The sequence below is a fragment of the Xenia sp. Carnegie-2017 genome, unplaced genomic scaffold (assembly GCF_021976095.1).
Source record: "Xenia sp. Carnegie-2017 unplaced genomic scaffold, XeniaSp_v1 HiC_scaffold_6, whole genome shotgun sequence".
Lineage (NCBI taxonomy): Eukaryota > Metazoa > Cnidaria > Anthozoa > Malacalcyonacea > Xeniidae > Xenia > Xenia sp. Carnegie-2017.
Window position 1 is genome coordinate 6728439 of NW_025813526.1, and position 14532 is coordinate 6742970.

The 14532-nt window shown below is 37.0% G+C and overlaps 1 protein-coding gene and 2 long non-coding RNA genes across 4 annotated transcripts; 1 reads left to right on the forward strand and 2 right to left on the reverse strand.

Annotated features, from left to right (window-relative positions):
• The first annotated feature begins 1596 nt into the window (after positions 1-1596).
• LOC124457463 (kinetochore protein NDC80 homolog) lies at positions 1597-3891 on the forward strand. 2 transcript variants are annotated; one of them, XR_006952609.1, is made up of 9 exons: positions 1597-1646; positions 1733-1795; positions 2132-2231; positions 2319-2345; positions 2420-2487; positions 3081-3130; positions 3219-3312; positions 3686-3729; positions 3824-3891. XR_006952609.1 is itself a non-coding variant. In XM_047007709.1 (7 exons), the coding sequence occupies exons 1-7, from the start codon at positions 1632-1634 to the stop codon at positions 3301-3303; spliced, it is 408 nt and encodes a 135-aa protein (XP_046863665.1). In that variant the 5' UTR covers positions 1597-1631; the 3' UTR covers positions 3304-3390. The 2 variants fall into 2 exon arrangements, 1 of the variants encoding a protein (XP_046863665.1); XM_047007709.1 differs by lacking the exons at positions 3686-3729; positions 3824-3891 and having other exon boundaries at positions 3219-3390.
• A 4434-nt stretch (positions 3892-8325) lies between these two features.
• Positions 8326-10819, reverse strand: LOC124457465. The gene is made up of 2 exons (XR_006952610.1): positions 10700-10819; positions 8326-8716 (listed from the first exon to the last, which is right to left on the reverse strand). It is a non-coding gene; the product is annotated as an uncharacterized LOC124457465 (long non-coding RNA).
• A 1300-nt stretch (positions 10820-12119) lies between these two features.
• On the reverse strand, positions 12120-13162 carry LOC124457466. Its single transcript, XR_006952611.1, has 3 exons — positions 13111-13162; positions 12244-12306; positions 12120-12174 (listed from the first exon to the last, which is right to left on the reverse strand). It is a non-coding gene; the product is annotated as an uncharacterized LOC124457466 (long non-coding RNA).
• Positions 13163-14532: the final 1370 nt, after the last annotated feature.

A 14532-nucleotide genomic window follows, 5' to 3' on the forward strand; every position in this document is an offset into this window, starting at 1 on the left:
TTACTCTTTTCGCAACATGGAAGATTATACTTTATCTGATTTATATATTCCATAAATTGACAATATTGTCAACGAAGAAAATCCTTTTTCGGTTATGTAAGTTCTTTGGAAAAGCGCTTGAGCTCGTGAGGGATTTTGAAAACGCGACCACGACAAAATTCACAGTCTTCACGAAAACAAAGAGCTTTGGAGCCACCGGTAAAATGCGTTTTGAGCGCGAATATTTGAAATATCTACCGTGATGATGCAATCATCACACATTATTAAGTATTTATTTTAGTAGAATGTCGAATACATTTGTTGAACCAAGTATAAATCAATAAAATCAGTAGGTTTAAAATGTAATGTTTATCTGCAGCTAAGTATTTACGGAAGTTGTTAGGATTCATCTTGTGCATTTCCTGCTGTATAATATCAATATAATAATCGTACATGGTCATGGCCTGTTTTAATTTATTAAAAGTGCACCTTGTTAACGAAATTAAAATCTCCTCATCTTCACGTAACATATTATATTGCTTCGCTGTATGTTAACATAATCTATGAAAACTACTGTTACAATGGTTTTGTGCGTTAGACCAAAATGACCTAAAACCACACCGTATTTGGTGGGAATCTAAACCGGTACTGAAAAGCCCATCCCTTTTGATGGAGTACCGTTCTATTTGGTTGGAACGAATGTCTTGGAATGCCAACACGGTGTAGACAGAAACGTTTATCAGAAAAAAAAACATGAATCAAATCTCATGGTAATTATTCTAGATGACACCACTACTCTTCATAAATTCTTTAGGTAATGAAAGTAAATTGGACTTAAAATTAAAGTTTTACTCATATTACAGGGCGACCGTGGAGATCATACTATAAAACAGAGACGTTTCTGAAGCAAGATAGTAAAAACTTGATTGCACAGCCATCATACAAATGAAAGAAGTAATAAAGTTTCCAGAATACAAGGTATATTACTAATAAAAAGAAAATTGCTTATACTGTGGCTTTATTTTGTTCATAGTAAATCGACAAGTATACACATGTTAAATTGGTTTGTTTCTAAAAGATTAGAGTGCAATATTTTTAGGTGCCACATGACGCTAAAAAGAAGAAACGTGACACGACCTCTGCTGATTTGCGAGCCCATTTAATAAACCCCAGCTCCTCAGTAAAAACTGAATGCAGAATCTATATTTCATTTCCAAGGCCAGAAGATCACACCACGCATAGACTTGGAATGGTATATGCTCTTGTTTGACATGCTCGCCTTGCAATCTGTAGACAAGAACATCACAATCATTTGTGGCATGTGCATGATAAAATTCATGACACTAACTAGTTTTGCCTTTGCTATTTCAGCACAGCGGAATGACACAACAACTAGATGAAAAGGTTATTAGAAAGATAGAAGAACTTGTCAGTGAAGGAGTGCGAACTGTTCATGAGATGAAACGCCATTTGAAAATATACATGAAGGATGAGTTGTATTCTCTTCTGGTTTTTCTAAAAGAAAAACCATAAGAGGAAGTATCGAAAATCTTCAAGAGTCTTGGTTACCCCTTCACCATTCATAAAACATCATTATCCAATGTTGGCTCACTCACACATGGCCAGTGCTCCTTGGTGCACTTCACTGGCTTATGGAACTTGTCAAGGTTGAATTTTGTACAAACTGAAATTGAAGATTGATGAGTTTGCCCAAACATTTTAAAGCTGATTTCTTTTCTTTCTTTTTTTTCAGTTGGCTCAAAATGTTAATGACACCATCGACGAATGTCTGTTTCCCATGAATGATGAGGACAAGGTAAGTTCTTATCTCTATCAAAATGTCTTTGCAGTCTGAATGCCATAACATGTGATAACATGTGTTTCAAATGTACCTAGTTTAATATTGCTGTGACAGTCATAGATATATGGGATGTTTATGCTTGATTTTCCAATGAATTGTTTTAATATACCAAACAATTAAGCGAAATGTAAATGTCTGACATGATAGGGCAAAACCTGCAAAGTATCTTCAGAAAATCTAATCTAAACCAAAGCAACCACTACTAAATCATTCCAGATCCATCTCTGTATTCAGCAGATGTTTCTGCCACTGTTAATGTCTCACTATGTACACCTTTGTCTTGTTAACCAGTTGTATTTTGATTACCTTGAGAAAGCGTACGAAGCGTTTATTTACGGTCAAGACTTAGATAATCTGGATGAGTACACAGAAGCACTATATGAAGAACTGAGTGAGTGAAGTTGTCATTGCATCAATTCCTGTAACCTTTGGTAGTGACCTACAAGATTTATGCATGTATCTGTTTCTATTAATGTAGGAAACAAGAATGCTCCACTTATTGCTGGTAAATGTGTATTGTTGAAAAATTATGTGCATCGTCACTTTGTAATGTACAATTTTATGATTTTCATATTCCAGAAAACGAAGAGCTGAGTCACGAAAACAAGCTACTGGAGGAAGAACTGGCGAGACTTGAAAGTGAACCGGTAGGAAAGATATTGTGTCGTGAAATTTTGAGAACTTCAAATTGCTTATTTCTAAATGTGAGTGTGAGCAAAATAATCGCAAACGGTTGGGTACTTTTACGTACATGTGTGAACATTTTGGAAAATCGCTCATATACATTGTTCAGAGCCAAAACTTTGGCCACTGGTGAAGCTCCATCACTGAAAAAATTACTGTGACATAATTTATGACATAATTTGGCTGATCCTAGGAATGGCTCGGTTTTCCGATTTTCATTCAGATTATTTGGCCAAAACTCGTACTGTGATTTTTCTTGCACGGAGCTTCATTTGTGCAAAATTAATTTAAAGGATTTTCCACAAATGTTCCTATACACGTTCATCCCTTTAAAGGTGCATCTTGTTAAAGTGAGCTACGTGTTTGAAATTTGTCATGCATCCTTTTGGTTGAGGGAGGGTGGGGGTGGGTCGCTTCCGCTTTTATAAATACATACTTTTGTATTTCATATTATCTTTGAAATTACCCTCCCCCTTTTTACCTCCCTTTTATCTCCATCTTTTCACAGTTGATAGATGTGTAGCTAACAGTCTTAACATATTCATACTTAACCTAGTCAAAGCTTGAAGCATTAGTGGAACAAAAGAGAACACTAGAGCTCGACAAGTAAGAGAAGATTTACCGTGATCTTGCTTCCACCATCTACGTTGTATTAATTTGTGGAAACATGTACTGGGATGTTGTCGATTCTTAGGACTAAATTCGAGACCTACATCACTGATCTCGAGAAGCATCGTCTCAAACTTGAGGAAAGAAAATTCAGAACGAAGAAGAATTGAATGATCTCAGTAAGTGCAGTGTGGTGTCTTGAGGCATCCTCTTACACTTGCGTAGGGTGAACTACCCCTCCAATGTACAAGCCCTATCCTGAGTATGTCCAGTTAGGTCACCCAAATCGTGAATCTCAACTCACTTTCACAGAAAACCCTACCGCTTATACGCTGACCCGTAGATAAGCACATTTACTTGTGTAATGTTTATAGATCACTTCAGTACGTACGTACGTATAATATAGTCCATGCAATACTTCTGCCTCACCCCTCCCCGCTAAATTAGCGTCCATGTATAAGTCCATTTGTAAATTATGAAGGCTAAAGGTAGTGTATAGTACTTATTTTCTTCTGACAAAATATATCGACTGACCGAAGTTTGATATCTTAGATCTGGAGTACACAGCAACATCAAGAGAGAAAGAGCAGTTGGAGGTTTTGCACAGTTGATCAATATTCTTATCTTTACTGTATTGCAGGCTTTTATCGTATGAATCAAGAAGGTTTTGTTCTTTCGTTGAATTTTTAGAAAGTGCTTGCAAAGCAAGAACTTAGTGCGGCTGATGTGCAACGCATGAAATATAAAGCTGACGAGCAAAGGAGAATTTTAGAAAACTCCATGAAAGAAGCGATACGCTGGATGAAAACATATGGGAGACCGAAATGAATCATGCGCGCAGATACGAGCAGGTATATTTGAAATTTACTGACAACAACCACTGGCGGGAAATTTATATAGGGGTTAATATCGAGGTGCCTTCTCCCTATAGCATGAGATTTCCCATCACATTCTATCCAGAACAAAAGTTGCAAAACAGTCAAGGTTTAACACCGTAATAGTACAGAATTCTATCAAATAGTCATAGTTAAGAACGACAGAAGGTGTACATTATGCAGGTTTCATTTCTATTAATTAAAAACGTAAGACTGAAACGAGTTTAATATAATTCTTAAGAGCCAATGGTATACGACATTGCCATTACCGCATATGTAGTATAACTCGTGAACGTAAGACTGAAAATTTATTCGCTGTTGCAAAAATATAAGGTGCTTGTTGACGAAATGAAGAGAAAAAATGAACTACACGTCCAAAAATTTCTTGATAAGCATTACAAGCTTAAAAAGGCCATGTCAAAAATACAAAGTGAATAAACTATTTTATCTGTCTTTCTATAAGATCTCGACGTGCATAGTTGTCATTTTTACTGCTCTCCATATATACAGATTTATATAAATATTTATGCATAGTTCTTATAATGTTTATTCTACTCACATTCATACATGTGTTCAGTGGCAAACAGCTCAAGCATTCGCTTAGTTACCTTAAAGTTAATGCAGCAGTTCCCGGCAAAGTGTAGACTGGAACGAATACGAATAATGGCATTTAGCAGTTCTAAGCTCTTCCTATTGCGTTGTTTGGTCTTCACTGATGTCACCAAGGAAAAGGTTCTTTCAACCACTGCATTGCTTACAGGATTTGTCAGGCAGCTTAAGGCGTAAGTTGCCAATTCCTTGAATGGTTTGACCCCAAGAGAAGTTTGGAACTGAACTATCTTTGACCAAAATGCAACTGCTGTATCAGGTATGATGCCGTTAAAATTTGTTCCTCTTTCCAATTTCGGTGGACGATCTTCCTGTACTGCTCCTCAATTGCATAATCTTGATCCTTTCGTAGATTAGGAAGCGGCAGTTGCTCAAAATCGGCTCTCGTTGTTACATCAAGAACTTTGCTTGGATGCAGGGCGCTTAAACCTTTCAAGATATTCCGGACAGCTGGTAAACGTTTCTCTACTTGATTTACAGCTTCCACAAGAAATTCTAGACACCTATTTTTCACTTCAGAAACTTCAGCTTCAGCACGTCGTTTGTCTTGTTGGGAAGAAATGTATTTCTTTGCTTCTGACAAGAACTTTGTACCAAAGTCAACTTCATAAATGGCTAGATATTTTCCTTGGTGGTCGAAAACTCTACCATATAAACTTTTATGGTGTACATTTAGTTCCGTGAACATTTCTTCTGGATCACCATCAGTTGCCTGGAAGAAGGCATTCACCCTGTCGAATTCTGTGACCAGAGGAGAAACGAAATGGAAATAAAGATATAGGACTGGATCATTGAGCATGTCCAGAAGAATACGAGCCTTGAATCTTGCTGCCTGCGTCGTCTCTGGTTGTGCTGTTCGGAAGTAAGCTTGCAGCTCAAACCAATTTGTGAGAATGCGAAATATAACTTTTCCTCTCATAAGCCACCTCGTAGTTGAGTACTTCTCAAACGTTGCATCTTGCACATCATCTGAGAGATAGAGCGTCTTGTATGCTTTCTCTAATAGCGTTCTTTGAAAACCATTTCGGAATTTCTGCCAGATGAAATCCTACACTCGACGGAAGTTTCTCAAATGCATGCTGAACACAAAGGGACAACGAATGGCAAATACACGTCATCTTGATGCAATGAGGAGCGACAGCAGCTATTCTTGTCCACAGCGAATTGTGTTCCCCAACCATCACTGAAGCACCGTCACTAGCATAGCCAACACAATTCACTAAATCAAGTTTAATTGTGGCAAGGCAATCTTTGATTGCATTAAAAAGATCATCTGCTGAAGTGTGGACAACAGGAACCAGGTCAACAAACGCTGTAACGATCTTATTTTCAACTTCGCTGAAATACCTTACGATAATGCAGACCTGCTTCGATGTGGAAATATCAGTAGATTCATCCACAATTAACGAAAACTTCTTACCCTGGACATCAGCAATCAGTTGTTCCTTCAACGCTGGACTTATAACTTTGGTCAATAGTTTTGAGCATTTGTTTCTATGCATTTTAATAATGCATTTTAATAATGCATTTTAATAATGCATTTTAATAATGCATTTCTATGCATTTTTTCTATGCATTTGTTTCTATGCATTTTAATGTCGTTTACATTTCAGGCTTCAATCAAAGAGAGAGTTCTCTCCTAACACGAATACCACCGGCATTGACACGTTAACATATGCTGATCTAAGTCCAACTGTTGATACAGGCAAACATAAACGATCTTCGAGACCTGTCGTTTCTTCCACTATTTTCCGGAGATTTAGGTAAACTTGACCAACAATATAGTCGCATTGGTTCAATCCAGTGGATTGATGTCAACGACCAGAAGATTGAGCAATTTTGGATTGACATGATTAACCATGTTGATGCTTCTGAGGATCACGATTTTCAAGAGTTGCACTTGCACTTTCTATTTTGGCTCTTTCTTTTAGCAACGCAGCAGTTAAAAGAGCATTTTCTCTGATGGCTTTGCTAAAATCCAAACTAAGAAATCGAATGAGACAATCGCTACTAGAGAATCTCTTGCACGTGAAATCATATATGGCAACGCAAAAAATTTGCTGCAACAATTTCACTCCTTGGCCTCAAATGATATCTAGGTTTACTTCAGAAATGTATGAAAGTACAGAAGACGTAAACGATGCGATATACGATATCAATGTGTAGTTTGGTTTAAATTAAATATTTTCAACAGACTTGGGCTAGTTTTTACTTGTTTTGATGAAAATTTGGGCTATTTCTTGCAAAATATAATTGGGCTATTATGGGCTACTTTTAAAGGTAGCTCGGGCGGGTTTGCAGGCTACCCATCTAGCAACACTGGTTATCAACTAAGAAACAGTTTAATTCGTGCATATTATTTATCATATGGGGTTATAGTTATGGGTGCATGCAAATGACTGTTTTACATTTCATTCTCGTTGTATGAAGACAAACTTTTACCTCAGGGAAACTCGATTACAAAGTTTGCTATTTTAGCAATCTCTCAACATAAAGAAAGAATGATAAAAAAGTAACTCACCTCATTTCTAAAGAACTGAAACGTATACTAGATCATAAATGCCTCAGAAATTGGAAAGCGAGCAGTGAACTATCTTGCATTGGCAACGATGGGACAAAATACCTTCTCGCATGTACAACTTTTAAATCAACACTAACGTCGATATTTTACAGCTATAGGAATCATTTTGATGTCAAATCGATTTGCATAACCTGTTTTATCCATGACTAATACTTGAGGTTAGTAAGGAGTCGCGAAAGGTCTTAAATATTCGAAAATCCATGTTTGTAAACGTTATCCGCCATACATTTTTATAGTAATGTGTATCTCGCCGTGGTACCCGGAAGTGAAGTTTGCAGATATAATTAGGCTTCACTTTTGATACCTGTAGAAGCTATATCCAGTCTATTGTTTGTAAATGATGATCGTCCAGGTTAATAAAGTCCTGAGAAGGACTGTTTTGTTGTTGTTGACTGACGTTTCGACAACCTTAGCGGTAGTCATCTTTAGAGTCAAATGAGGAGTAAACGTCAGGTTAGCCGTATTTGTTATCTGGTTCTTACGTCATTGTATTGTGTGTACAGGAAATGTGTATTGTCATTGTGGATTAGTGTGAAGTGAAATATTTTATTTTTAGTTGTGATGTGTGATTTAGGTGTGATGTTTTTAGTTGTAATGTGTGGGTGTCAATTGTGTATTAGTTTGAAGTGTAGTGTTTTTAGTTGATCGTTTGTTTGTATTGTGAATAAGTCGTTTGTAAGGTGCCGGTAATTGCTGTGATCTGTTCAGGGTTTGTTCCAAGTTGGTATACCAACTTTCTAATGTAAGCCGTTGTCTATAGTCAGTACTGTAAGTGATGCATTTTGCCGAGTCCCAGTCAATGTTGTGCTTTGTGATTCGGTGATGTTCGGCAATGTGATTAGTTTTGTCTTGTTTCTTAGTAGCTCGTTTGTGCTCAGTAAGTCTTATGTTTAAGTTCCTGCCAGTTTCCCGATATAGAGGCGTGGCAGTCGGAGCAGTTTATTTTGTAAACTGCACCTTGTCGTTCGTTGTTGTTCTCTGTCCTTTATGTTCGTTAGTACTTGTCGTAACGTTGTGATTGGTTTATGTGCGACACGTATGTTGTATGGTCGTAAGATACGCGAGATAGTCTCAGACGTACCTTTGATGTAAGGTATCGTACGACGAAAGTAACGAAATAGATAATCTTAACAACTTAATGCAAACAGTATAATCTTTAACAAATTATGTTATATAACTAAGTTATATAAACACATAACAAATTTTCAAGAACGTCCGTCTGTTTTGTAGAAGTTTCTTTCTTTTCTAGTAAAGTTTTTATGATTTAAATTTCCCTTTTTGGTTTGCAATACAGCAATAGTTTAGCCTTACAGAACGTCTAACACGACAAGTCATCTATTGATTGCCAAGCTTGTATGGACTTTAAGTGAACAAAAACGCAAAAAACATCATTCATGCAACCGCCAGTAAATAAATAATGAACTCAGCTAAAAAGTAGCATTCCTTGCTGTTTGGACATTTCTTCTTTCAGTGTCTCTCAATTTAGGCCAATCTGTCAGTGACATAAATCCACGGACTCTATTAAAACGAAGCAACAAAAATGAGCATTAGTAACATTTAACAACGCATCCTTTTTTCACACGCTATTTAGCAACAGTAGCTACTACACACTAGCTTAACAAGTTCAATAGGATGAACGCCAAGTATGTTCACTTATTTTTAAAAGTCTTTCTACAACGCTTTGATAAAACTTCCCGTCAGCCTTGTCGAAATATTAGCGATCATATCGGATCAAATGAAATAATTTTAGGTACATGTTGTGTTATAAAGACTTATTATTTGATTACACGAAGCTTATTCTACTACTATCTTTTGTATTTCGATAGTTCCTATGGCATTTTCAAGGTCACATTTAACCGTTGCGCAGAAAACCGTTAACAATGATTTAGCCGAGTTTATTTCAATCTTACGTCAGGCCTGGGCAAACAAAAACCGTATGACTGAAATTATAAAGTACATGATCTATAGCTATGGCTAGATGAAATAGCAATTGTAGAGTAATCATCTCCAGTCAAGAGTGTGGACCGTCATGCCAGGCTCGCCAAATTAATCGCGGTTGCTACACTTTCGTCTGTAAGATTTACATGATTGGGCGAAACATGACACCTCTGAAAATGTTTAACCAAAAGATGGTTAATCACGTATGATCACTTAGCAGAACAGAGAGATACCTGAATATTATGCATGTCATTAAAGGATGAAATATCTTTGGATGTCATAAGCCCTCTAATTATCAATCAATCATTTCAAGATGGCGTCTGAATTCTAAGCTTTCGCGATTACGCTTACCACAAAATTTTTAGATATCGATATGATAATGAAAAATAGGTACGCTAAGCGTAAACGTGTCTGCAAAACGACATGTCTTCAATATAAGAACAGCATTTTTACCGCCCTCTCTATTCTTATGCATATGCAGCATACTCGAGTATATTCTCGTCCGTTTGATTTGAAATTACATGAAGCAGAGTTGCTAACTTTTGATATAAAGAAAAGTGAAATACAGTTACTCGATAAAAATACTTTTATCTTCCAATGCACATGTCTGAACAAATTTTAATAATTCATGACCCCTTTTGAAAATTCTTGTAAACCACGACGATGTTCTTGGATCACTTACAGCATATCGTTAAAACATCATGTAGGACGGAGAGAGAGAGAAGGAAAATGACCGTCGCTTTTAATTTTGAACATGTTCTTCAACTTTAACTAAAGATTTACACAGATGGGCTTTTATATAAAACAATAATGCGTGTTCTGCATTCTTTCGTAAACTAAAACAGGTTTGAAAAATTCGATATCCAACGTAATATTCATCGAGTTAATCCTCGAGGGAAATTTTTTTGGGCTCTGATGCAACTTTAATGATGAATATGCTCGTGTTAGGTTGGTCGATTTTAACAATAGTCTATTTAGTGTTTTAGCAGTTATATCGTAGGTATCAAAAGGATGATTAAAAGTGCAGTTTTGTCTACTTAGACTACGTTTACACTACTCCGGATCGATCTGAAGACGGCGCAAAAGTAACAGAACCGGGTTCCGTTTATACTGCACTGGAGCGGAATTGTTTGAAAACTATACTATACTCCGGAACAATATGACCACACTTTCTAAACGTAGTCGAACGAAAACGGAGCCTAAGCATTGTCATGTAAACAGCAAACCGTTAATTATTCGCTACACTTTAGATACCATTTCTCTTTAATTTGTCCCTTGTGGTAGCGCATAGTTGAAAATGGGGAACATTTTATGTTTTGGAAAGCTTTTAATGACTGGTGTCGTTGTAATTATTACAAATCATTGTTTTGACCAATAAACATCTAGCAATATGAAAATAAGAAATGGCGCCATCTTTCACAAACAACTAACGAATTTTGACAGCGGAATTTAAACGTGTAAAAGCAGTCAAATTTTGCAGTCACCTTTTCGCTCCGGCGTAGTGTAAACGTAGTCTTAGTATATTTAAACGCTTACAAATCATTGTAGAAGATTGAATCATACCTGCTTATGTACTCAAACAGTGATTTTCTTAACTCGCTTAACGATTTCTTCTATTTTCTTTCCTCTAAAACCTTTATCTCCGAAAGTCTCCTTGGCTACCTTTAACAACTGGACCAGTTCCTCTCTAAGACAGTCAATTACGTATTGTCGATATAGATAATTTCGAAACAAAATTGAAATGCTTGCGATGAAAAAGGACTATCGTATGAAAAAATGGTTGTTTTCTTGCCTCGTTTTCGACGGAAATGTCTGCGACAGTTTGTTCATCAACAGTAAAAAGGGACTTGAGTCATCTTTTGTCCGTGCCATGTTACCAATATTACTTTGTTTGATTGATTTCAAAACATTTCTCTCCTCGTCTTTATGTGGGACTATATGAAATAAAAAAGTGACGTAGGTGAACAATTGATATTCAAGGAATTGATAAGAAATCCAGAAGGATTCACAACATAGTTGATTTGGAGTGTTTGTTTAGGCAGTATTAGATTTGTTTTGACTTTTCACGACATGCTGTTGGGTCAAGAATCTAAAAAACGAGTCGAACTTTTGGTGAAAGTATGGATTGTATAGCAAATTGGGCCAGACATATTCTCAGTAGTGATTTGAAAAAAATTGACACGGCATTTCTGTATTAATTTTACTTGGCTGATCAACATCTAATTAATTTAGAGATTTAATCTTGTTGCTCGTATCTAAGAATGAAAAATTAGCAAGCTATATTCACAATTCATCGATTTATGCTATTCGTGAAGAATGAATTGGATTTTTTTATTAGTTCCCATTTCTACATGTTGAGCAGTATCTTCTTTGGATTTTGTTCTAACTTATGGTAAACACCATTAGAGAATTGGCTAGTGCAATTCATATATGCTTCATGTCAATGCCGGATTAAGGGGTGGACATAATAGATCAGGGTCCTTGGCCACCAACAAAACAAGAGAAAAGGGATCGCCCACCTGATTAGTCAAATTGCTTACTGATAATACAAGCGACGACAACAGGACAAATAGTCCAATGTCTGTAATAAGAATGGACTAATGGTGTTGAACAACGACCAGCGCCAGACCTTGGACAGAGGCCAGTTATAATCTCGAGTGAAATGAATGTCTACTTGCTTTTTAGAGGTGCAAAGGACGTTCAACAATGTGTTAAAAAAAGGCCATCCAGCATAAGGTGGTCCCCAGTCCTCCCCAGTGGTTAATCCAGCCCTGCTTCATGTTGTTATCGAAACTGTAAGGTTGTCTTAAAAGTTATTCTTTATTGTATGCAACGGTTAAGCAGACTTACTGATGCCGTACAACCTTTAATTTTTTCTTCGCCACAGTCCAGTTACTATACTCATTCTCAATGTTTGAGTCAGAAATTACATCATCCAATATATCCATTATGGTTCCTCTTTCTGTTTCATTTTTCTTTGAATTGATGAAGAAGAGGGTTTTTCTTCAGCGTTTGTTTCATAATCCTCCTCTATGATCCTGCGCATATGATACAAGATATTTAAAAGATGAACAAAATAAACCGTCAAAAAACTTGTAACTGCTGACATTTGTTTTCCAGAATTGACGTCTTTCATTTCCTTAGACGAGCATGACACCATTACTTCATCGCTAAAGAAGAAAAATGAGAACGGCAATTATGGAATGAGAAGAAAACCAAATTGATGTTTCAATGCAACGACCAAATACATCTGCGGCGGAAAAATAAATAAAAAATCTCAGCCTCATGGAAACAATATAGATATATTTATGGGTTTGATGAGGGATGAGCTGTGAATAGATTGTAAGATGAATGAGCTCCCTACTACACATTTGCAAATAACATTGCATTTACTTGCACCCTTATTGGCAATAGAACAATAATTTTAACTCAAGAACCTTACAAAAGCTACTTTGTTCCATTTCTTTTTCTCAAGAAGAGCTTCGACTTGCTTTTTTAACCAGCAAACATCGTAGGGGAGAATGACAAGTTTTGACAAAAGTAATTTATTATGTACGCTAAGTTTAAACAAGATAAAATATGAACAGAAACAGTGGATCAAAAAGAGATATAGTTGCAAAGACTGGGTAACAAAAGTTTGTACGCAATCGAGAGAAGAGAAAGCGTTTGTACAACATAATAAAGTTAAGTTTTAAAAATTCGTTTGTATAAATGGCGTTATACTGATTGGAATTGATATATGAAGTCCATAGTTTCTTGCGCGAGAAAGAAAGAAAGCATATTAGTTCCGTGTAACAAATTTATTGCACTGTAAACTTGTGAAACTATCAAATACCGTGTTCAACACGGTAAAAATTTTTGCTGGAAAGCACTATGAAGGTTGAGAAAATGATTTCAGCGCACAAGAAATCCAATCCCACCATGGGGAAATCTTTGAAAGCTTAATGTTTATACCTTTAACATTATGCACGCACCTGGCATTTGTTTGTTCGGATTCTAGAAGTCTGTCAGCCAAACCGTTGACTTTGCTCAGCCTAGCGATTAGAAAAGTCTAATTGCTGTCAACAATATTTATGTTTGAATTTCATCAATCATAACCCATACATAGTATTTCTTTCTTGACATTTTCTTAATTCATCTGTCGCTGCCTAAATTTTGACAAATAAACAAAAAAATTGTCCGTACTGCAATAATTACATTTAGTCGCTCTGCCCAATGATGGTCCTGACTTCTTTTTGATGATCAATCCATTACATGTATGATAGTGTACAAATCACAAAGGGTCAGTTGTCTGTTTTTCATGTGGTTTTAGACCTAACTAATTGTCTCTATGCAATTGTCTCTATCTGATGCTCTATGTGTTTCTGTATGTGTTGCACTGTTTAGGTCTGTGTTGCTGTATGTGTTGCACTGTTTAGGTCTGTGTGTTGCTGTATGTGTTGCACTGTGTAGGTCTGTGTGTTGCTGTATGAGTTGCACTGTTTAGGTCTGTGTTGCTGTATGAGTTGCACTGTTTAGGTCTGTGTGTTGCTGTATGAGTTGCACTGTTTAGGTCTGTGTTGCTGTATGTGTTGCACTGTGCAGGTCTGTGTGTTGCTGTATGAGTTGCACTGTTTAGGTCTGTGTTGCTGTATGTGTTGCACTGTAGGTCTGTGTTGCACTGTTTAGTCTGTGTGTTGCTGTATGTGTTGCACTGTGTAGGTCTGTGTGTTGCTGTATGTGTTGCACTGTGTGGTCTGTGCGTTACTGTATGAGCTGCACTGTTTAGGTCTGTGTTGCTGTATGTGTTGCACTGTGGTCTGTGTTGCACTGTTGTAGGTCTGTGTTGCTGTATGTGCTGCACTGTAGGTCTGTGTTGCACTGTTTAGGTCTGTGTTGCTGTATGTGTTGCACTGTGTAGGTCTGTGTGTTTCTGTATGAGCTGCACTGTTTAGGTCTGTGTTGCTGTATGTGTTGCACTGTGTAGGTCTGTGTGTTGCTGTATGTGTTGCACTGTGTAGGTCTGTGTGTTGCTGTATGAGTTGCACTGTTTAGGTCTGTGTTGCCTGCATGAGTTGCACTGTTTAGGTCTGTGTTGCTGTATGTGTTGCACTGTGCAGGTCTGTGTGTTGCTGCATGAGTTGCACTGTTTAGGTCTGTGTTGCTGTATGTGTTGCACTGTGTAGGTCTGTGTTGCACTGTTTAGGTCTGTGTGTTGCTGTATGTGTTGCACTGTAGGTCTGTGTGTTGCTGTATGTGTTGCACTGTAGGTCTGTGTGTTGCTGCATGAGTTGCACCTGTTTAGGTCTGTGTTGCTGTATGTGTTGCACTGTGTAGGTCTGTGTTGCACTGTTTAGGTCTGTGTTGCTGTATGTGTTGCACTGTGTAGGTCTGTGTGTTTCTGTATGAGTTGCACT